Source organism: Neovison vison, chromosome 4 (assembly GCF_020171115.1).
Source record: "Neovison vison isolate M4711 chromosome 4, ASM_NN_V1, whole genome shotgun sequence".
Taxonomy (NCBI): Eukaryota; Metazoa; Chordata; class Mammalia; order Carnivora; family Mustelidae; genus Neogale; species Neogale vison.
Window position 1 is genome coordinate 190,061,661 of NC_058094.1, and position 24,325 is coordinate 190,085,985.

The 24,325-nt window shown below is 38.1% G+C and overlaps 1 protein-coding gene across 4 annotated transcripts in view; it reads right to left on the reverse strand.

Annotated features, from left to right (window-relative positions):
- Positions 1 to 712: 712 nt before the first annotated feature.
- The window catches only part of KIAA0895 (KIAA0895 ortholog), a 76,827-nt gene continuing 53,214 nt past the window's right edge, over positions 713 to 24,325 (reverse strand). For all 4 annotated transcript variants that reach the window (XM_044246372.1, XM_044246370.1, XM_044246369.1 and 1 more), the window contains 5 exons: positions 13,079 to 13,222; positions 12,390 to 12,522; positions 11,568 to 11,873; positions 7,637 to 7,734; positions 713 to 3,441 (listed from right to left, as the gene is read on the reverse strand). In XM_044246372.1, the coding sequence (XP_044102307.1) occupies positions 3,280 to 3,441; positions 7,637 to 7,734; positions 11,568 to 11,873; positions 12,390 to 12,522; positions 13,079 to 13,222 (843 nt within the window). In that variant the 3' untranslated portion in view covers positions 713 to 3,279. The remainder of the gene's footprint in view (positions 3,442 to 7,636; positions 7,735 to 11,567; positions 11,874 to 12,389; positions 12,523 to 13,078; positions 13,223 to 24,325) is intronic.

Sequence of the window (24,325 nt, forward strand, 5' to 3'; positions counted from 1 at the left end):
TCCAAATTTCTCCTCGGATTTGGGAAGTGTTTAGCCTTATTTTTTTTAAATAAGCTTTCTTTTCCCTTCTCCCTCTCTCCTCTGCAAGTCCAATAACTTGCAAATTATTTCTTTTGATTGTATCCTATAGATCACATAGACTTTCATCACTTTCATTTTTTTCTTTGTTCTCCCATGACTGGATAATTTCAAAATTCCCATCCTCTCATATTTTTTTGCTTGATCCTTTGGTGTTGGTGCTATTATATTTTTCATTTCAATCATTGTATTCTTCTATTCCAGAGTTTGCTTTTGTTCTTTTAATGATATCTCTTTATTAAGCTGCTCATTTTTTCATGTATTGTTTTCTTGATTTCATTGAATTGTCTGTGTATTCTTGTACCTCATTGAGCTTCCTTAAAACAGATACTTTGAATTCCTTATCAGGTAAACAGCTCTCCATGACTTTGGGTTTAGTTACTAGATTATCATAATCTTTTAGTGGTGTCATGTTTCCTTGACTTCTCATGTTCCTTAGAATTTTGAATTGTTGTCTTTGTATTTAAAGTAGATTAAAGACGAAATTATCCCCCTCTCCTTTTCCCTTCACCCATGAGAGTATAAGCTGAACTAATTAGGAAAAGGTGGAATATGGTAAATTTAGTATTTCCTTATAAACAAGGATATTAGAAGACAAACATAATCAATAATTACCACCCAATAAAAACAGAGAAATACCACAAAAAATATAATTAAGTTTTCAAAGAACAGAAGTTTGCATGCATACATAGTCTCATATTTCATTTGAGAACCTCAGCGCTCTTTCTACTACAGCTAAACATAAAATGCCCAGATATATACAAAACATACAAATTTTAAACATTTTTACAAAGAGAAAATATAAAGAAATCAAGACTGGATTTATGTCTACAAACAATTTACTCTGAATCCCATTTGATGTGAAAACCTTACAGTTTATCAGACTTTATATTTGATACAACTATATGTTAGAATTACAGTGGACAAAATTGATAAAATCCTAATCCTCAACAGCCTATGCTAAAAACTATTAAAATTAATGCAACCGTCAACTATTCTAAGTACTGTTGATATAATTTTCAATTTATTAAAACTTCAATTTTAAGGGAACAAAACTGACCTTAATGCTATTTCAGGAAAGAGAATAAACATTAATTAAATCTTTCCCAACTTTTAAAGCTTTGAGTACTTTAAGTATTCTGCTAATCTGGACTATTTTTGGTTCATTGCTAACTTTTAAAAGATCTTAAGACAACCAATGTGATTGAAGGTCTGTTTTTTTGTTTGTTTGTCTGGACAGCACTGTTTTTTTGTCTTTATACCAAAGCAATAAGGCAAGAAAGTATTTCTTTTTCCAAATCAGATAGAGAATATCCATTTTTAAAATTCAGGGACTAGAATCATTGTAAATAATCCTACCAACAGGATATTAAGGCTTCTGTGATTTTCCTTTACATTTAAACCATAACGTAAGAGTAACAGTGTTATTGCCTACAAATGTTGAATTTTTAAGCATGTGGGGTTTAAATCACAGGACATAAATATTGTCATTTCTGTCTATATTTCAATTCCAGTTAACAAAACACCATTTTCACAATCATCTTGGATAAGTTTGAAAAATGCTACACCAAAGCTGAAACTGGATGACTCTGCTACAAGGAAATATGCTTAAGGGGTCAAGAGTGTTTTCCAGTACCTGGTTAGTGTTGGCACAATGTGCCCAAAGCCTGCACAGAGATCCAGAGACCACACTCCAGCCATCAGGACACGTTTGTGGGTGCCTTTAATGGTCCAAAGGGCCTGGCCTGCTACTTACCAAAGGTGAGATGTGTGCTTTCAAGAATTACCAGGTGCCAGTTAGAATACATTCTGTTTGCGGCAACATTCTTCGAGGCAAGCCCTTCTAGATATGTGGATGAAAAAAATCACATAACCTAGCCTGCAGAAGATTTCCTATAATCCTTTCCTAGCATGAATGTGGACCAGGCTTTGCAGTAGGCATCTACCAGTGTTAGCACCATATTTAAGCCTGAACTGAGGTAAAGATGAACTCTGATAGCTTTGGGTAAAAATTACAGTAGCAATTTTGAATGGGTGTTTACAGCAGTGCTCTTCCTGATCATTAAAATGTTGTTTGAAGAATCACTGGATCCCAAGTATATATATCCAATATATATCAAAATTGTCAAGTTAATAAAGAGCTAGGTGTGTAAGCTTTTAACAGAGAAAATGCAGCAAAACAGAATTCTGATTTTTGAAAGCAAACTAGGTTATTGTTGGATTGATGAAGTCAAAGATTTTGACAAAATATACTGAGCCAACATGACCGGGCCAGTTTATCAAACAGCAATGTCTAGGAATTCCACTCTCCAGCGCATGGTGAAGTCTATGGTAGACACTACCTAGTCAATATCCAGTGCCTATAGGAACTATGTTAGTCGATTTGTGTCTTGCTAGTTGCTCCATTTAATAAAAAGCTGAATAGCTTCTCTCTTCCCCAACTATTTTAATCTATGTAGACAAACCTCTCTGGAACTTTTGCTTATTTTATATGAAGGAATAGGGAGGGAAAGACCCTAAAACTTAAAATCTAGCAAATAAAGTTTAGTTAAGAAATAATTGAAAATGAGGTAATTCTCTTAGTTCCTATAAACTGATAAGGTGAAGCAATGTGGAAAATAAAGAACTAATGAAAACTTTTCAAATTACTTTCCCCCTCTTTTTAACATTACTTAACATCTAAGAGAAATAAGAAATCTTAAATATAGCTACATTTGGGGAGCATAACAAAACTAACTTTTCAAAGGAGAATTACCATTATTTATAAAATAAAATATAATCTTGGGAGTCTGAATTCCAGTGTTCTATCTCTATAGTCAGGGCTAGTCTTGGTGCTCAGGCAGAAGCACCAAGGAGCAATGCTCACTGCCCAGACAGCCTATTACTCAATTTGACCAAGATTCTTCAAATAAAAACAAACAAACAAACAAATAAAACAAACAAACAAAAAAAACCCTCACCAGTAGTACTTTAGATGGACTCTGTTGAGATTCAGATAAAAATAGGAAGAACTTTCCCCTGCAGCCTACAGGAACATGTTAAGGAAACAGTTTAAGGTTTGTACTTAACTTTTAAAAATTCAGCTGAATACTGCAGATCATTCTACAGAAAAGTCATGTAAACAGTCATTGTTTTATAAATATGCTGGTGCTAACTGCACCTAATTGGTAAATAGATTAGCTACATCTATAAGAATGCTGATTAATATATAAGATCTTTCAATTCCCTGTCGGTCAGTTCATTCACTTCCATAATTTTCTCTAAATGTTCCATGTATCGGCCATGGTCCTGCAGGAAATGAGGGACCCTCATGTTTTCAGTAACTGCCAATCCTTTCAAGCGATCCACATCTTCATAAGACACCTGAAAGGAGGAAGATGGGTTAATTTTTAAATATAGGTAACATCTTCCCTAAGTCTTAAGAGAAAGTTTATGGGGACTCTCCCTCAAATTACTTTAATACCTGCAAAATAACAAAAATCATTGGCTTCCATTCCTTTACCATATTAAATAAGAATGTATTGGGACACCTGGGTGGATCAGTAGGTTAAGTGTTTAACTTCCTGATTTCAGCTCAGGTTGTGATCTCAGGGTTGTAAGATCAAGCCCCATCTTGGGCTCACGTACTAGGCATGGAGCCAGCTTGAGATTCTTTCTCTCCTCCCCCACCTCTGCATCCCTACTTAAAAAAAAAAAAAATAATAATATATTTATCTGCCTGCTAATACCATGACCATATAAAAAAACAAGTCAATATTTAACACTCTATCTTGGACCTATACCCAGTTTGTTTAGAAATTACACAACTAAACTTAATACGGTATGTGAGAGACTCTAAAACCTACACAAATGTCCGGACTAAAGCTAAATGAAAGAAACCAGGAAAATTGTATTTTATGTTAGATTCTCTTTGTGAAAAAGTATGCTATAAAAATGTTTTAATTACTTATGTAAGAAGCCAGTCTTTCATAAATATTTACATTGAGTTTATGGATGAAACTCTAAGTTCTATAAATTAACATTGCAACTTTAAATTCCAAAACATGGCTGGCTTTAAAAACTACTGTCTTCTGACCAGCACTGTAACCTGATTCAGTAGAGAGGCTTTAAATAAAGAAATCATGTTCATTTATATTTTCATAAGTTTTAATTTTTTTTTAAGATTTATCTACTATGGAACATGCACAAGCAGGAGGAGGGGCAGAGGGAGAAGCAGACTCCCCACCTAGCAGGGAGCCAACACGGGGCTCAATCCCAGGACGCCAGGACAATGACCTGAGCCAAAGGCAGACACTTAACAATTGAGCCATCCAGGTACCCCTTAAGTTTTAATTTTTAAGTTACTGAAATTATTTTATTATTTATACCACAAAGTGTAATGAAAATAGATTTGTTGTTGATACTGGTGTGGTTTCGTATTTTTTTTTTTTCTTCCTTCCTTGACTGAGGAGACCTATCCATAAATATGTCCAAGAGATAACCTTTTAGGTTTTTGGTGTTTAATCCATGTTTAGTTTATTTTTGTGTATTGTGTAAGAGGGTGGTCCAGTTTCATTCTTTAGCATGTAGCTGTCCAGTTTTCCCCAGCACCATTTATTGAGGAAGTGTTCTTCACTGTATACTCTGCTTCTGTCTGAGATTAAATGATCTAGGCTGTCCTGTTCCACTGATGTATGTATCCATTTTTGTATCAATTCCATACTGTTTCAATTACTATAGCTCTGCAGTATATCTTGAAATCTGGGATTTTTGTACTTCTAGCTTGGTTCTTGTTTATTAAGATGGCTTTGCTATTTGACACTATTTGTGGTTCCATATGAATTTTAGGATTATTTATTCTAGTTCTGTGAAAAATGCTTCTGGTATTTGGATTGGGATTGCACTGAATCTGCAGATTGCTTTGAGTAGTATGAACATAATTAATTCTTCCAATCCAAGAGCACAGTGTATCTTTCTACTTGTTAGTGTAATTTTCAATTTCCTTCATTAATGTCTTCTAGTTTTCAGAATATAGGTCTTTCATCTCCTTGGTTAATTTACTTCTAGGTATTTTATGCTTTCAGTACAGTAAGTGGAACTGTTTTCTTAATTTCTCTTTCTGCTTTGTTATTATTGTATAGAAATGCAATAGATTTCTATATATTTTGTATCCTGTAACTTTACTGAATTCATTTATTCTAATAGTCTTTTGGTGGAGTTCTTAGGGTTTTTTTTTTTAATATATAGTATCAGGTCATTTGTAAATACTGATGGTTTTACTTCTTACTAATGTAGATGCCTTTTATTTCTTTTTCCTGTCTGGCTGCTGCAGCTTCTAGGACTTTTAGGACTATGTTGAATAAAAATGGTAAGAATGGACATCTTTGTCTTATTCCTGATCTTAGGGGTTTTGAAAAGCTTTCAGTTTTTTCATTGCTGGCTGTTGGGTTTTAATTTATGGCCTTTATTAGGTTGAGGTATGTTCCCTCTAAGCCTACTTTTTCAAGGGTTTTTATCATGAAGGGATGTTGTATTCTGTCAAATGTTTTTTCTTCATCTATTGAAATGATACGGTTTTTATTCCCTTATTGATGTGATATATCATGACAGATTTGCAAATACTGAACCACCCTTGCATTTTAGGAATAACCCCACCTACTCATGGTCAGTGGTACTTTTAGTGTATTATTGAATTCAGTTTAAGTATTATTTTATTTAGGATTTCTGCATCTATGTTCATCAGAAATACTAACCTGCTTTATTTATTTATTTATTTTTTGGGAAGAGACTCTGTCTGGTTTTAGTTTTAGTATCAGGCTAATGCTGGCCTTGCAGAATGAATTTGGGAATTTTCCTTCTTCTATTTTTTTGGAAGAGTTTGAGAATTATATTTACTCTTCTTTAATTATTTGGTAGAATTCATCCATGAAGCCATATGGTCCTAGCTGTTGGGTGTCTTGTTTTGGGGGGATTTCATTTATTACTGATTCAGTTTCATTACTAGTAAGTAATCTATTCAAATTCTCTACTTCTGGGGCGCCTGGGTGGCTCTGTGGGTTAAATCCTCTGCCTTCGGCTCAGGTCATGATTCCAGGGTCCTGGGATTGAGCCCTGCATCGCTCTCTGCTCAGCAGGGAGCTTGCTTCCTCCTCTCTCTCTACTGCCTTTCTGCCTACTTGGGATCTCTGTCAAATAAATAAAATCTTTAAAAAGATTCTCTACTTCCTGATTCCATTTTAGAGGATTGCATGTTTCTACTTTCTATTTTTGTAGTACCAGTTATTTCCCCACTTTCACTTCCAGTTTGAGTCCTCTCTTCTTAATGAGTCTGGCGGCTAAAGGTTTATCAATTGTTTTTCTTTAGCAAAACCAGATCCTGGTTTCATTGATCTTTTCTATCTTTTAGTCTCTAGTTCATTAATTTCCACTCAAATTTTACTGCTTTGTTCTTTTCTAGCTCCTCTAGGTGTAAGGTTAGGTTGTTTGAGATTTTGTTCCTTGACGTTGGCCTGTATCACTATAGACCTCCTTCTTAGAACTGCTTTTGCTGTGTCCCAAAAGTTTTGGACCATTTTGATTTGTATACCCACTGTTCAGTAGCAGTAATTCTTTCAACCATCCTGAGTTTGGTTTTTTTTTTTTTAAGATTTAATTTGTTTATTTGACAGAGAGATCACAAGAAGGCAGGAAGACAGGCAGAGAGAGGGGGAAGCAGGCTCTCCGCAGAGCAGAGAGTCCAATGCGGGGCTCGATTCCAGGACTCTGGGATCATGACCTGAGCTGAAGGCAAAGGCTTTAACCCACTGAACCACCCAGGTGCTCCAACCATCCTGAGTTTATTATTATAGGAAAGAATGAGTAAACATAATAGATATAATTCTGCAGTTGGTAAACATAATTTTCATTTGAAGAGAAGGGAGACACACATATGGAATGGGAAGAAAGGTGCAGTGTGTGATGTGAATTAGAACACCCTATGATTTAAAACACATGATTTGCTTACTGGAAAGACACAGAAGCATCAACATTCCAGAAGTAATAAGCACACCTAGTACTTGTTTTCCAAATACCATTTTCACTAAAAGGAATCCAGCCTTCCTTGGAGAAATAATCTTGTCTGAGATTTGAATAAGATGGACCCAGAATATTTTACTTTGCAAGAAAACAGGGTGGCATGTTTTTAAAAACACAGGAGCAGACACTAGAAGGGATGAATAAAAAAGCACTTAAGTCCATAATAATACTGTTTAAAGGGGGAGTGAAATGTAACAATTTGAAGATCTCTATTTTGCGACACTACTGTAGTTAACTGATATGGGCAAAGATCATCAATGGATGTTAAAACCATTCCTTGAAAGATTGTTAAAGAACAGTACATTCTTAGGTATTACCCCACAGATTACTTAATATAAAAAAGAAAGGTACCTTTTATGAGGGAGCAATCTGGCAGTAACTAACAGTAACCACTGGAATCTGAATCTTTTTTTTTTGGAATCTGAATCTTATTTAATCCTTAAACCAAGCCTAAGGGAATGATGACCTGGTGTGTTCCAGACTACCTGCCACTGGTCTCACTCACCTTGCCCAGGGCAGTCAGTAGATGAAAGTCAATGGTCTCTCTGTACCGGAGAATTTGCAGGATCCCATCCAAGTATACCTGGTCTTTACTAAAGCAGCCTAGAGGAAGACAAGAGCTTTTATTTTCTAATATTTAAAAAAATTTACTAAATAATTGCTATTAACACATTCCCTTTACTGTAGGCATCAGTCCTGAATAAAAATGGTATGGTAAATTAGAATTACCTATCTTCATAATACAAAATGCAAGGTCTTAGTAGGACCAGGATAATGTGCAGACTGGTAGCTTCCCTTTATGAATTTCTTTTCCCCAGATTCCCATTCCCCATAGTTAAAACATAGTTAAAAAAATTTTTTTAAAAGATTTTATTTATTTATTTGACAGACAGAGATCACAAGTAGGCAGAGAGGCAGGTAGAGAGAGAGGAAGGGAAGCAGGCTCCCTGCTGAACAGACAGCCTGACACGGGGCTCCATCCCAGGACCCTGGGATCATGACCTGGGGCTGAAGGCAGAGGCTTAACCCACTGAGCCACCCAGGTGCCCCTAAAATTTTTTTCTAATTATAAAGAAACACTGATCATTTAAAATATAGGACTCTTCATAACCTGAACTCCCATGTGCAAGGGGTCACTTGGGGCAGCAGGGAGGATGGCTATAGCTCAGTAGGTCTCACGGGGGCAATGTGAAGATGGGAGTTCAGAAACTCAGTTTTTAAAAATACCACCCCTCACCCCATTAAAAACAGATATTGATACTCTTCTTCCATATGAAAACAAGAATTAGAACGAGATTTAAAAATAGAAGAAAATAGGGGCGGTTGGATAGCTCGGTGGGTTAAGCTTCTGCTTTTGACTTAGGTCATGATCGCGGGGTCCTGGGATTGAGTCCCACATCGGGCTCTCTGCTTGGCAGGGAGCCTGCTTCCCCCCTCTCTCTGTCAAATATATAAAATCTTTAAAAAAAATAAAAATAGAAGAAAATATGAAGACACAAAAAGGAAGAGCTCATGAAATCTGAACTAGTTGAAGTGTTCCACTTATAAAGAAAACTTTTCTCCCATCATGCCATAAATTGTGTTAATTTTATAAAATTCTGCTTTATTAAATGGACTAAAATTGTATTAAGAAATTAATTTTTTCAGTATGCTAATAGCATGGGAATTATGGAAAAAAGGTGGAACATTTTTTCAACGAGGTTCAGATCTCATGAGTTGTTTACTCCTACTTTTCAGGAGGAATAAAACTGTCCTTATCAGTAAAGACTTACAGGTACAGAACATGGTATTTGGAATTGGCTTTAAAATACTATAGGAAAGGGGCGCCTAGGTGGCTCAGTGGGTTAAAGCCTCTGCCTTCGGCTCAGGTCATGATCCCAGGGGCTTGGGATCGAGCCCCACATCATGCTCTCTGCTCAGTGAAAAGCCTGCTTTTCCCTCTCTCTCTCTGCCTGCTCTCTGCCTACTTGTGATCTCTGCTTATCAAATAATAAATCTTAAAAAGAAGATTAAAAAAATACTATAGGAAAATAGGAACTTAGAAGAATAGATGATTTGGGGAAATCCAAATATTATGTATTAGTTAAGATTGTTGAATTTATGCTCACTTAAGTGTGATAATGATATTGTATTAGAAGAATGTATTCTTAGGAGATGCATGCTCAGGGGTTCAGGAATAAAAGAGCAAGCGTACAGTGTACTTTTAAAAAAAGTCACAACAGGGGCGCCTGGGTGGCTCAGTGGTTTAAGCCTCTGTCTTGAGCTCAGGTCATGATCTCAGGGTCCTGGGATCGGGCCCCACATCGGGCTCTCTGCTCAGCGGGGAGCCTGCTTCCCCCTCTCTCTCTGCCTGCCTCTCTACTTGTGATCTCTCTCTGTCTATCAAATAAATAAATAAAAATCTTAAAAAAAAAAAGTCACAACATTATTAAGTAAGTGAAAGACAACCGGGGCGCCTGGGTGGCTCAGTGGGTTAAGCCGCTGCCTTCGGCTCAGGTCGTGTCCCGGGGTCCTGGGATCGAGTCCCGCATCGGGCTCTCTGCTGAGCGGAGAGCCTGCTTTCCTCTCTCTCTCTCTCTGCCTCTCTGCCTACTTGTGATCTCTCTCTGTCAGATAAATAAATAAAATCTTTAAAAAAAAAAAAAGACAACCCACAGAATAGAGAAAATATTTGTAAATCATAAGAGCTTCATAACTAGAATATACAAAGAACACTTACAACTCAATTAATAAAAAGACAAATAACCCAATTAAAAATGGACAATGGGTCTATTTAGACCCCTTCTCTACATAAAATATGCAATGAATGCACAGGAAAAGATGCTCAACATGATTAGTCATCAGGGAAACCCAAATCAAAACCCCAATGACAAAGGACTCACAGGGAAGATGGCTGAGAAAGGATCCTAAGCTCACCTTGTCCCAGGTAGACCTAGTTATGAATACCCATGTCAGTGTAAATACCCAACAGAAAACAACCAGCAGACTGGCAGAACAGACTCTCCACAGCTAAATGTAGAGAAGAGGTCACACTGAAAAGGGTGGACAGGGCAGAGGTGTGGTCAGAAACCAAACTGACCCAGAAGACTATCCTCAGGAGAGGACACCGTAAGGATGGGGAAGGGTGAGAGGAATATTGCAAGCAAAGAGAAAGGAGAGGAGCAGACCCTCTAACACCTACCCCAAACATAAGGGACCCACAGTGCAGAAACAAATCCCTATAACGTTTGGCTTTGAAAGCCAGAGGGACTTATCTTCATGAGTTCTTATAGTTAGTGGGGCTTAATACGAAGAACTTTAAAAATCACCAAGCTTAGATTTGGGGGAGCCAGGGAGCAAGAGGAAATCGAATCCTTGCCCTTAAAGAGACAGCACAACAAACAGCCCCACTGAGATACAGCATAGCAGCAACTTTAGGTAGGGTATATGAGAAGGAGATTTATGTTTACTAATCTCAGAATATGTGCTGGAGGAGCAGGGATCTTCAGGAGACTCCTCTAAGAACAAAAGAGCTGACGGGTGCCATTCCTCTCCCTGCCCCAGCCTAGATACATAGAAACGTGCAAGAACAAGCAAACTTTCCGCCTAGCTTGTCAACAGCATACCCTGCTCTCTTAGCCTACCCTTGCAGGAGTTCTCCAAAGCAGCTGCAGGTCTCCTCACACAGCAGACCCTTCACACAGCTTCCAAACAGGACACCCTACCCCTGCAATCTCCTGTGGATCCACCCCCTCCAACCTGGCCTCCACAGTTTTCCCAGACAGCTGTATATCCCCTCTAGCAGACCATTGTGGATCTCGCTGGCCCCGCATGCCCAGCCCCAAATACACAGCACTACAGAAGCTCTTCTTCATAAGGCCACTCTTCTAAAGAGCAGGAGACAGATGCAGCTGAATTTCCTAACACAGATAGAGTCAGAAAAAACTGGGAAGACAGAGGATATGTCCCAAATAAAAGAACCGGACAAACTTAGAGCCAGAGAGCTCAACAAAACTGTTTATGCAGTATGCCTGACAGAGAATTTAATGGTCAAAGAGAACATCAGACAGTGGTGATAGCTGTACAACTCCATGAATATTCTAAAAACCACTGAGCTATATATTTTAATGGGCAAACTGTAGGTCAAATGAAGTAGAGCTGTTTTTAAAATGAGAGCAAGAAAAAGGACTGGCAAAATGTTAATAATTGGTGAATCTAGAGGATGGGTAATATGAGTGTTAATTCTATCATTTCCATATTTGTATAGGTTTGAAATTTTTCAAAATGATAACTGAATGAAGAATGCTAACAAAATATGGTTTGGGAAGACTAGCATTGACCTCAAGTAACAACGGTTTAATTTTTCACTAGTGAGTGATTTCTCTGGTGGATGAGGATGTAATCGAAATCAACAGACAACTAACCATAAGGCAAACACACAATCAAGGGACACCCACCTGGTTGAGAAGTATCAGTCCATCCCCTCTTGGCTCGTACACAATAATCCCATCTTGTATTGGGGTCCTTGACAAACTTTCCAATATCTTTGAAGAGTTCGCAAAAAGACATTTGGCTGGCTCGATAAACAGTGTAGTAGAGGAGGGCCGCCCTCCATAAAAAGGGGTCTTTTCTAAAAAGGACGCTGTGAATACTTGCCAGTCCTTCCTCTGTGGGATTGTTTGGCTTTAGCTCATGTTTTTTACGACCAGTCCAACTGTTCCATGGCTGCTGAAGGTTGTTAATACCTCGAAAATAATGTGTGCCTATGGAGGAGAAGAAAAGTGATGTGAAAAACGAGAAATGACATTTTAATTCTTTTCCAAAAGATTCTACCAACAGTTCTAAAACCAAATTGATGTGTATCTATGAATCAAAACAAAGTGGAAAATGACCTGACCCTAAAGCATTTTGAAGGAGGTACTCTTGCCTTCAGAAGGACTGCATGTATCATTCAAAGAAGTGTGACTTTTGTACAATTTATTTTCTTAAAGCGAAGAATCAGAGACTTGATATCTGAAAGGAATCCAGCATTCAGTTCCATTTCCCTTGGTTTCAGAAACACAGGCGAACTGAAATCCAGGAGTTAATCCAAGCTCAATACAGCTACACGGTACTGAAAAAATCTAATCTGAACTGAGACATTAATATCTTAGCTCAAATGAAAACTAACAATTTCATTACCTTTTGCCAAATACTGCTAAGAAAAAAACCATTATAAAAAGGTTTCTTTGCAGTTGATTTCTGATATTATAAGTGAACAAATGAAGGGCTACCCCTACCTATTTCATGCCTCAGCATTCCCTCCAGCCAGTGCTCACGTGCTGTGGAAACATTAATGGTCAGTGTTGGGCACCCATTTACCACTGTCATTGAAGCTCGGGAAAGCAGATCTTCAGTGAGATGAACTACAATCTAAGAAGAGGACAAAAATACATTTATATAAAACAAAATGTAGAGGCTGGGGAGAGGAAGCTTTCACAGGAAACAAGAGACCCATAAACCAGTACATTTTTATTTCCAATTTGAATCTCCTGATACCAAGATGATGATAATTACTTCTGACCCTTCCACTTCTAAGCATGGGCAACTCAAGAGCCTTTCCTGGAATGAAGAAAAGTAGAGGGCTATACTGAGGAAGCAGTGCCCTGTTGTGCTCTCAAATACAGCCCCCCCGACCCCGGCCCCCGTTAAAATGATGCAAAGGATGGTACACAAGCCAGAGACCACTTCACTGCTTGGTCATTCTGAACGGGCTGCTAATAAGAGGAGGCCACTGAGGCAAATTGCTTCATTATAATTTTCATTAAAAAATTCCCATAATCCCATAAGCTATACAGAAAGGGTAGTATAAGTAAAGAAAAACAAAAAGAAGTTGAACACAACAATTCAATATAGTGAGATCTCTGGGTGACTAATTTAATGAGCAGTTAAAATGCCAACAGCATCTCGTGTCACTCCCGATTCATACCTCACCCAGGCAGCCTTCTTTCATCATGTACTTCCGAACATGACTCCAGATTCGAGTTTTAGATAGCAGGCTGCCACCAGTGGCCTGCTCAAATTTTTCATAACTTCCATATTTCTGTAAAGTCAGTTCCATAATATTGATGGACTGTAAAAAACAAACAGGGATAATGAAAATAAATAATCTCTTATTACTTGGAGATGAGTAATAAGCCAGTTATATTCTTAGGGATCATGACCTGTGCTGTGTTTATTGGCTTCCAAATGAAACTGCAAGGGAGGTACCATATCTAATTCTAAACAGTTTTCACTCATTGTCACAAATTTTTACAAACATCTCTACTTACAAATCCTCTTTCCCTTCACAGCCTAAGAGTTAAAGGTACTAGTGTTGTCATTTGCCAGGCTGAGAAGGCAAGGCAGAGGGGCTCCTTGGCTTCTCTAACACCATCTGGTGGTCTGGCAGGAGAACTCAGAATGGATGGTATGTCTCCAGATTAATCACTAAATTACAACTGCCATTTAGATAAAGAGAAAAATAGCCCAAGTTTTAAGAACACTCAAAAGAAATAGCCATTATTCTCTGATGATCTTATAAATCTAAAGTTTTCCAGGGCTCGTCTTTCAAATAAAACAGTCTCAACATTACCAAAAACACTTTTATCTTTCATTCAGGGCAGGGCACTACCTACTACTCATTCTTTATAAATTTTTACATCAAAAGAATATGAAAGTTGAGATCTAAATACAAATATACAAAAAGGAAGACTTTAAAAAGCTAGAGATCACTAGTATCTTGGGAAAGCCACAAGGAAGGAAAACATAAGGAAAATGATCTTTAAAAAATCTTTTGGGAAAGAAGCTAGAAAATCCATTTTATGATGTCTAGTTTCTGGACTACTGTCAGACAAGAAAAGGTTTTCCAAACAATAAGCTTTAGAGTCAGACTAACTTCTTGTGTTGATGTCCCAATTCTGTCCCTGCTCTGGCTCTGTGACCACAGGCAAGTCATTTAACTTTTTACCAAGCCTTTCATTTTTAAATGGGGTAACAATAATAATGTCTACTTCATGGTTTTGTTCAAAAAATTTAGTCAATCTTTGTAAAGCACAGCGTCTGGGGCCTAATAAGTCATCAGTACCTGTCAGTTATTACTACATCATCATTGTTGTCATCGGTACATTCATTCTTTCTAAATGCCACCACTGTAGATAGTATGCCCAACACAAAAACTAGAAAAACTCACACACTACAATTCAACATCTGTTTTCCTCTTGGAAAAATATGTATTACTAATAAACAAGGCATGTGTCATAAAGTTATAACAAGAAATGGCTTCAACAAGCTTTGACTGGCTTTTGTTCCCGAAACCGTTATCAAAAAGGCTACAATTCAAAGTGTGGTCCAAAGGCTTGCAGCATTGGCTTCATATATGAGCTGGTTTCAAATGCAGAATTTCACCCCCACCACACCTATTGCATCAGAACAAGATCCCCAGGTGATTGATGTGCATGGTAAAAAGAAGGATCTTGGAGAATTGGAAAACAGCACAAAAACCCCATTATTTATATGACAACTATTATAATTAAAAGAATAAAAGCTCACAATTAAAAACCCACTTAAGCAGATTAGCAAAGCTTTTTGAATATACCAGTCTAATGATGACTAGTCATCAATGTATCAGAGTGGGAAGAATATGAGAAATCTGGCCCTAATTCCAGGAATATAGAAGTGGTACATTCTATATTGGACCATAATTTAGACCTAAAAAAGGTTAAGGAAATATATTATAACCTGGAATTACAGGTTTGTTTGTTTTTTGAAGATTTTATTTATTTATTTGACAGAGACCACAAGTAGACAGAGAGAGAGAGAGAGAGAGAGAAGCAGGCTCCCTGCTGAGCAGAGAGCCCTATGCGGGACTCGATCCCAGGACCCTGAGATCATGACCTGAGCCAAAGGCAGCAGCTTAACCCACTGAGCCACCCAGGTGCCCAGGAATTACAGGTTTTTAAGTATTTACTTAATTTCAGATAAAAATAGCTTTTCTAGCATATGCTTACTCACCAAAAAAAATGTTATTTGGTTACTATGTAGTCCCCCCTTATCTGCAGAGGATATGTTCTAAGAGCTCAGTGGATGCCTGAAATTGCACTGAGTACCAAACCCTATGTGCACTATGTTTTTCCTATACAAACACACCTATGATAAAGTTTAATTTATAAACCAGGCATAGTAAGAAGCCAACAGTAATAATAACAAAATAGAACATTTATACCACTATAACATGAATGTGGTCTCTCTCTCAAAATATCTTACCGAACTATATTCACTCTTCTTGTGATGATGTGAGATGATAAAATGCCTATGTGATAAGATGAAGGGAGGTGAATGACATAGGCAGCATTAGGCTACCACTGACCTTCTGACAACATGTCAGAAAGAGGATCATCTGCTTCCAGACCAAGGCTGATCTTAGGTAACTGAAACCGCAGATAAGGGGAACTACAGTGTTTATTATGTAAGTTATAAGCAGTTTACAGGATTAATAAAAAATTAAATACGGGTGTCCCCTGGTAGTATTTAGTAGAAGGCTAGTAAGTATTCATATCCATAATAAGTATTCATTCATATTCATAATGGGAAACAAAAATTTGATAGGGAATTTATACTGAGAAAGAACCCTATAAATGTTAGGATGAAACATGCTTGGCAGTTTAACAACATTTAGGCAAACTTTATATCTAGGTACTAAATATTGGATCAAAGAATGAATAAAAATAGTGGGGTTTTTTGGGGGGGTTTCCTACAAAATGATATACAACAGAACACCACATCCTTCATTTCATCTTGCTTACTGGCATCACAATAGCAACACTACCTGGGAGCTATACTGATGTTCCCCAAAGGTGAGGTTAATATGATGTCATGTGCAATACTTTTCTTTAAAGAGCCTATTTTCAGGGCACCTGGGTGGCTCAGATGGTTAAGTGTCCAGCGTCAGCTCAGGTCATGATCCTGCGGTTCTGGGATCAAGTACCGTGACAGGCTCCCAGGGAGCCTGCTTCTCCCTAGCCTTCTGTCCCTTGCCTCCTTGTTCTAAAAAATAAATTAAAAATCTTAAAAAAAAAAAAATAAAGTGCCTATCTTCTTTTCATCTCTGTTGATTGCTTCATCAGTTTTTCAACTGGTCCAACCTAGACAGATTTGTCAGTGAGCATATAGATCTCCAATAACCTTCACTGACCTCCAGAAATAACTCCCCAATCTTATCTGCATTGGAATAGCCCCCAGCACAGAGAAAGAAACAGTGGCTAAATTGGGTGGATAAATTCAAGCTTCCCGGGAGAAGTCAGAAATGCTGAGTGGTCACTTCATCAGTGAATATTTTTATGTTACCATTTCTGCTTCTCTATGCAGCCTCAACTGCAGGCTACAAAAATTTTATGAGTATGATCTCAGCTTTGGAAAAAGGAAGGGGCAATAAGCAATTTACGAAGGCACAAGGAAACCTGTAAGAATATTCCCAAAGGCTGCTGTTCCTGTTTGGGATGGAGTAATGGACTGCATTGAGGTTCATTATCTGTACTTTTCAGAAGTTTTAAAATGCTTTACAGTATGAATATATTAATGTTATGATCAAGGGGAAAAAGCCATTTTCCTGTTTTACTGAAGTATGACTGACAAAAATATATATGTAGATCACACCATGTGATGTGTTTTTTAAAGGGGTACAATGTAAATATTTAATATCTGTACACACTATGAAATAATTGCCATAATCAAGTTAATTTGACACAGCTATCACCTCTTGTAATTACCATTTTTTTGTGTATGGTAAAAGCATCTAAAAGTTTAGCAAATTTCAAGTATACAATATCGTATTATTAACTTTAATCATCATACTGTACATCAGTTCCCCAGGACTTACTCAGTTTTTAACTGAAAGTTTGTACCCTTTGATCCACATCTCCTCGTCCCCCCCTACCAAAAGTTTGTTTTTGTTTTTAAGAAAAAAAGAAGGGAGAAGATCATCCCTTCTCCCTTGAGTTCAGAGACTCCCTATCAATACAACTTGGAGAATCATGCTTTCACAGGCCTCATCCACATGGCTAACTATTTTAAGAGGGAATAAATTTCAAGTCAAATCTCTCTACTACATTAATATCATCATTAAAGTTAATCAAAAAACATTTCCCGATATTACATGGTGGGGAATTAAAACAAGAAGTGGCTTAATTATTTTTCTCCAGTCATTGCTTTCAATTTGTCATCCAGAATTTCACCTTCCTATCCCTGAATATCAGTTTCTTTAGCTTTCCAATAATTTTCAAGTATTCAAAAAAAGTCCATTTCAAGTAAACTTAATCCAATTTAAAATGTCAATCACATCTAATTTACAGTTCTTTCTCCTCTCCCAGGACAGGTCTGCCCTGAGGCCTAAAGAACCTTCACTGAGAAAGAAAGGTATAATAGTGACGTGATTCCATCTCATCCCTCTGCAGTTATCTAGGCCTCTCTTTCTCTTCAGTATACTGAGAATTGGGAGAAGGAAAGAATAATTCCTATGCAACTGGTTCAGCTGTGTCCCCCTTCCTTGACTTAAATGCTGGTGCAGGCCTATCCTAGTCAGCACCTCCACTGCATGGTTCACTGCATACCCATACACTGCATACTGTATACCCATTTTATTAAATATATACAGCCAGTGAAAATTATGCTGACAGTTTTAAATGACATGAGAAGATACAAATATGTAAACAAAAGTATACTAACATCAGTTATGAACACCATTAGGCATGGGACAAGAAACACTAAATGTGAATAGGGATTATCTGTGGATGATAGAATCATGGGATTTTATTCTCTTCTCTATACTTTTTTTTTTTTTAAAGAGAGGTAGAGAGGAGGGAGAGGACAGAAGAAGAGGGAAAGAGTGAATCAATCAGGCTCCACACCTTTCTCCCACTTGCCAGTTAGTTGTTGATATCTTTTCTCTGGAGTATTTGTATTAAAAAAAAGAAAACATGAGGGGAAAAGAAAAACTGAAAATTCAAAAAGATATTTTTCTGTCGTAATTTTTAGGCAGTGCAGATTGCTGCTAGGAAGAGTTGGTATGGCTTGCATTCTTGAGGCCTAATCTTGGAGCAAGCAGCCACTTCGCTCAGCCATGAGGAGATCTAGCCCTGATTTATCCACAGACATCAAATATATTCTCTACTTCCCTCCAAGTAAGAATAGCAAATATACACAGTAAACAATCAGACATTACATAATTTCATTGATCAGTTTTAAAACTTCTGGAACCAAAACAACTTAATATACACATGTGCTTTTATCCAGATCTCAGTCCCCTAATCTGCAGGAATCTGACTTTGTACTTTTCCTTTATGTTCATTCTTAATGAACTCTTCCATTGCCATGTTAGAAAGTGACATACAGAAAGGCCCAGAGGAGTCCTGATGACTGTCCTTCTGAGAAGATAATGTGGCAGTTGACTTAATTTTTGGACAATACATAAGGTACCTGGCACTGCTTTATGGTTGATCCTTACTGTGGCGCCAAAAAAGGGAGCACTTGCCTGGATCGTGGTTGATAATATTCAGCTATACAACCCATCAACCACCTCTCACCAAAATGACTAGGAGGAGGGAGACCCAACAGAGGAAAAATTCAGAGACTGTGCCCTCTGAGACAGAATTATTGGATATGGACATAAACAGTATGTTGGAAAGGAATTCAGGATAACAATCACCCGGGCAATGGCTAGGTTGGAGAAGACCATTAGTGACAACATAGAATCTCTAAGGGCAGAAGTAAGAGCTTATCTGGCAGTACTAAAAAATGCTATCAACGAGATCCAATCTAATCTGAATACTCTTACAGCTAGGGTAACCGAGGCAGAAGACAGAATTAGTGATCTAGAAAACAAACCAATAGAAAAGAAGGATCAGGAGGAGGCCTGAAACAAAACAGCTTAGAAGCCATGAAAACAGCATCAGGGAAATAAATGATGCCATGAAACATTCCAATGTCAGAATTATTGGGATTCCTGAGTGGGATGGAGACAGAGAGAAGACTAGAAGATATAGCTGTAAAAATTCTGTATGAAAATTTCCCTAATCTGGGGAATAGAACAAGTGTTCATGTCCTAGAGGCAGAAAGGAGCCCCCCTCAAAGATCAGCGAGTCTAGTAAGACATCCAGACATTTAATTGTGAAATTCACAAATCATCATTTCAGACAAAAGATCTTAAGGGCAACTAGAGGGAAGAGATTCTTTACATACAGAGGAAGGACCATCAGAATAATGTCAGACCTGTCCAGAGAAACCTGGCAAGCCAGAAAGGGTTGGCAAGACATATTCAGGGCACTAAATGAGAAGAACATGCTGCCAAAAATACTTTATCCAGCAAGGCTAGCATTCAGAATGGACGGAGAGATAAAGAGCTTCCAAGACCAGCAAGGCTTAAAAGATGATGTGATCACCAACCTGGCACTACAAGAAATATTAATGGGGGTTCTATAAAAGAAGAAAGAATCCAAGAGTGACAGAGAGAAGAGATTTACAAAGACAATCTATAGGAAAAAGGACTTCACCGGCAACATGATGTCAATAAAAACTTATCTTTCAATAATCACTTTCAACATGAACAGCCTAAATGCTCACATAAAACGGCACAGGATTGCAGGCTAGATAAAATGACAGGACCCGTCCATATGCTGTCTACAAGAGACACATTTGGAACCTAAAGATACATGCAGACTGAAAGTGAAGGGATGGAGAACCATCTTTCATGCCAGTGGGTCTCAAAAGAAAGCTGGAGTGGCAATTCTCACATCAGATACATTAGATTTTAAGCTAAAGACTAGTCAGAAATACAGAAGGACACTACATCATTCTTAAAGGGTCTATCCACCAAGAAGATCTAATAATTGTAAATATTTATGCCTCCCCAATAGGGGAGCAGCCAACTACATAAGCCAACTGTTGATCAAAATAGTCATATTGATATGAATACATTAATTGTAGGGGATTGTAACACACCACTCTCAGTAATAGATCACCCAAGCAGAAAATCAATAAACAAGGGCTTTGAATGACACATTGGACCAGATGGACCTCATAGATATATACAGAACATTCCATCCTAAAACAACAGAATACTTATTCTCAAGGGCACATGGAACTCTCTTCAGAATAGACCACATACTGGGTGACAAATCAGGGCTTAACTGATACCAAAAGACTGAGATTATTCCTTGCATATTCTCAGACCAAAATGCTTTGAAACTGGAGCTCAACCACAAGAAAATGTTTGGAAGGAATTCAAACACTTGGAAGCTAAAGACCATCCCCTGCTCAAGAATGTTTAGATCAACCAGGAAATCAAAAAGAACTTAAACAATTCATGGAAACCAATGAGAATGAAGACACATAGGTCCAAAACCTATGGGATATAGCAAAGGCAATCCTAAGGGGGAAATACATAGCCAGCCAAGTCTCACTCAAGAAAATTGAAAAATCCCGAATAAACCAACTTTCTTTACACCTTAAAGAACTGGAAAATCAACAACAAATTAAGCCAACCCCACATACAAGAAGAGAAATAATCAAGATTAAAGCAGAGATCAATGAGTTAGAAACTAGAGATACAGCAGAACACATCATTGAAACAAGAAGCTGGTTCTTCGGGGCGCCTGGCTGGCTCAGTGGGTTAAAGCCTCTGCCTTCAGCTTGGGCCGTGATCCCAACGTTCTGGGATTGAGCCCCGCATGGGGCTCTCTGCTCGGTGGGGAGCCTGCTTCCTCCTCTCTTTCTCTCTCTGCCTGCTTGTGATCTCTGTCAAATAAATAAATAAAATCTTTAAAAAAAAAAAAAGGAAGCTGGTTCTTTGAAAGAATAATAAGATCGATAACCACTGGCCAAACTAATCCAAAAGAAAAGAGAGAGAACCCAAATTAATAAAATTATAGATGAAAGGGGAGAGATCATGACTAACACCAAGGAAATAGAAGTAATCATCAGAAATTATTATCAACAGTTATATGCCAATAAGTTAAGCAACCCAGAAGAAATGGAGGCATTCCTGGAAACCTATAAACTTCCAACACTGAAACAGGAACAAACTGAAAACCTGAATAGACCAATATCTAGTAATGAGATTAAAGCAGTGATCAAAAACCTCCCAAAAAATAAGAGCCCAGGACATGACAGATTCCTTGGGGAATTCTGCCAAACATTCAAAGAAATAATACCTATTTTCCTGAAGCCGTTTTAAAAAAAAGAAACAGAAGGAAAACTTCCAGACTCTTTCTATGAAGACAGCATTACCTTGATCCCCAAACCAGGCAAAGGTTCCATTAAAAAAGGAGAATTTCAGACCAATATCCCTGATGAATATGGATGCTAACGTTCTCAACAAGATCCTAGCTAATAGGATCCAACAGTGCATTAAAAACATTATCCACCTTGGGGCACCTGGGTGGCTCAGTGGGTTAAGCCGCTGCCTTCGGCTCGGGTCATGATCTCAGGGTCCTGGGATCGAGTCCCGCATCGGGCTCTCTGCTCAGCAGGGAGCCTGCTTCCCTCTCTCTCTCTCTGCCTGCCTCTCTGCCTACTTGTGATTTCTCTCTGTCAAATAAATAAAAATAAAATCTTTAAAAAAAAAAAAAAAAAAAAAAAAAAAAACATTATCCACCTTGACCAGGTGGGACTTATCCATGGGATGCAAGGTGGTTCAACATTCACAAATCAATCAATGTCATAGAACAAATCAATAAGAGAAGAGAGAAGAACCACATGGTCCTCTCAACTGATGCAGAAAAAGCATTTGACAAAATAACAGCATCTGTTCCTGATTAATACTCTTCAAAGTAAGGGGATAGAGGGAACATTCCTCAACTTCATAAAATCTATCTATGAAAAACCCACAGCGAATATCATTCTCAATGGGGAAAAGCTGACAGCCTTCCCTTTGAGATCAGAAAAATGACAAGGATGCCTACTCTTGCTACTGTTGTTCAACATATACTAGAAGCCCTAGCAAGAGCAATCAGACGACAAAAAGAAAAGGTATTCAAATTGGCAAAGAAGAAGTCAAACGCTCTCTCTTTGCAGACAACATGATACTTTATATGGAAAACCAAAGTCTCTACCCCAAACTACTAGAACTCACAGCAATTCAGTAATGTGGCGATGCAAAATCAATGCACAGAGATCAGTTGCTTTCTTATACACTAACAATGAAAATATAGAAAGGGAAATTAGAAAATCAATTCTATTTACTATAATACCAAGAACCGTAAGATACTTTGGAATAAACCTAACTAAGGAGGTAATGGATCAATTTCATGAAAAAATTGAAGAAGGCACACACAAAAAAAAAGAAAAACATTTTATGCTCATGGATCAGAAGAATAAACACTGTTAAAATGTGTATACTACCCAGAGCAATCTATACTTTCAATGCATCCTGATCAAAATTCCACTGGCATTTTTCAGAGTGCTTGAACAACCAATCCAAAAATTTTTAAGGAACCAGAAAAGACCCTAAATTGCTAAGGAAATGCTGAAAAAGAAAAAACAAAGTTGGGGGCATCACATTGCCTGATTTAAGCTTTACTACAAAGCTGTGATCACCAAGGCAGCACAAAAACAGACACATAGAGAGGGGAAGCAAGATGGCAGAGGAGTAAAAGACTGAAACACCATTAGGTCCCAGGAGTTCAGACAGATAGTTTATCAAACCATTCTGAAGACCTACAAACTCAAAAGGAGATAGAGGAGAAGAGGAGCAGCAATTCTAGGAACAGAAAATCGACCACTTTCTGGAAGGCAGGACATGCAGAAAAGTGAGTCCTAATAGTCGGGAAGATAGACTGCAGGGAGAGGGGCTGGCTCCAGGCAAGCGGTGGAGCAGCTGAGCACAAAATCAAAACTTTCACAAGTCTGCTCCACTGAGGGATGTCACTCCAGAGGCTAAGTGGTGGTGGAACTCTCGTGGGGACAGTGTGGGACCCATGGGGTCACAGAAAGCCTGGGGATGTCTGTGTGTGGCAGAGCTGACAGGTATAGGAGCAGGGAAGCTGGCTATAGAGATGGAGCTGAGCAGTGGGCTCTCAGCTCAAGGTTACCTTAAACCATGATCCAAGGCAGAGTCGGGTCACTGCTCTTTGAGCAGGGACCCCATAAGTGGCAGATCTGGAGGATCTGCACAGGGGTGTGTGGCAGGAATCTGCTGGATTGGGAGACTCCAAAGGGGGCCAGGTGCCAAAGATAGAAATGCTCTATCATCAGCCAGGTGAGCACAGAGTGCAGCCGGGGAGATGGGAGGGACTGACTGCTTTTTTCTGAGGGAGCACTGAGGAGTGGGGCTTGAGCTCTTGGTTCCTCCAATGGGAAGAGTGGGAGGCCGCCATCTTCACTCCATCCAAAGCTGTATGGAAAGCGTTTAGGGAAAAAAAGCTACCAAGAGCAACCCCAGGCAGATTACTTAGCTTGCCCCCTGGCAAGGGCAGTGCAATTCCACCTTGGGCAAAGACATTTGAGAATCATTGCAACGTGCCCCTCCCCCAGAGGATCAGCAAGAACGTCCAGCCAAGACCAAGTTCACCAATCAATGAGTACTGCAGAACTTCTGAGCTAGAGGAAAGCCACACCGAATTCATGGCTTTTCTCCCATGATGCTTTAGTCTTGCAAAGTTAAAGTTTTTTAATTTTATTTCTTTCTTATTCTATCCTTGTTAACTTCTCCTCTTTCCTCTTTTAACATTTTTAACTATTTTAAATTATCACCTTCTCCTCGATCATGCTCTCTCTCACTGTCTCTCTCTCTCAAATAAATAAATAAAATTAAAAAAAATTTTTTTTTAATTTTCATTGTTATAGTCATATTTTATCCCTTCATTGTATTTAACATTTTTTGTATACATACAGGGTTTTTTCCTTTAAAATTTTGATAGAATTTCTTCTAGTAGATCAATTTATACCCTAAATCTAGCTCCAGCCTGATCACATTCTCCTCTTTTTATTCCTTTTTCTAACCAACTTGTCAATCCCTTTTTAGAATTGTTTTAAATTTTCATCTTTACAGTCATATTCCATCCCTTCATCGTGTTTATCCTTATGTTTGCATATATATAAGTTTTTCTTTCTTTAAAATTTTGGGAGGTAGTTTCTTCTAAGAGACCAGATTACACCCAAACTCAAGTGGGTCGCTCTGTTCTATCCACTGGTCTAAAAAATATAT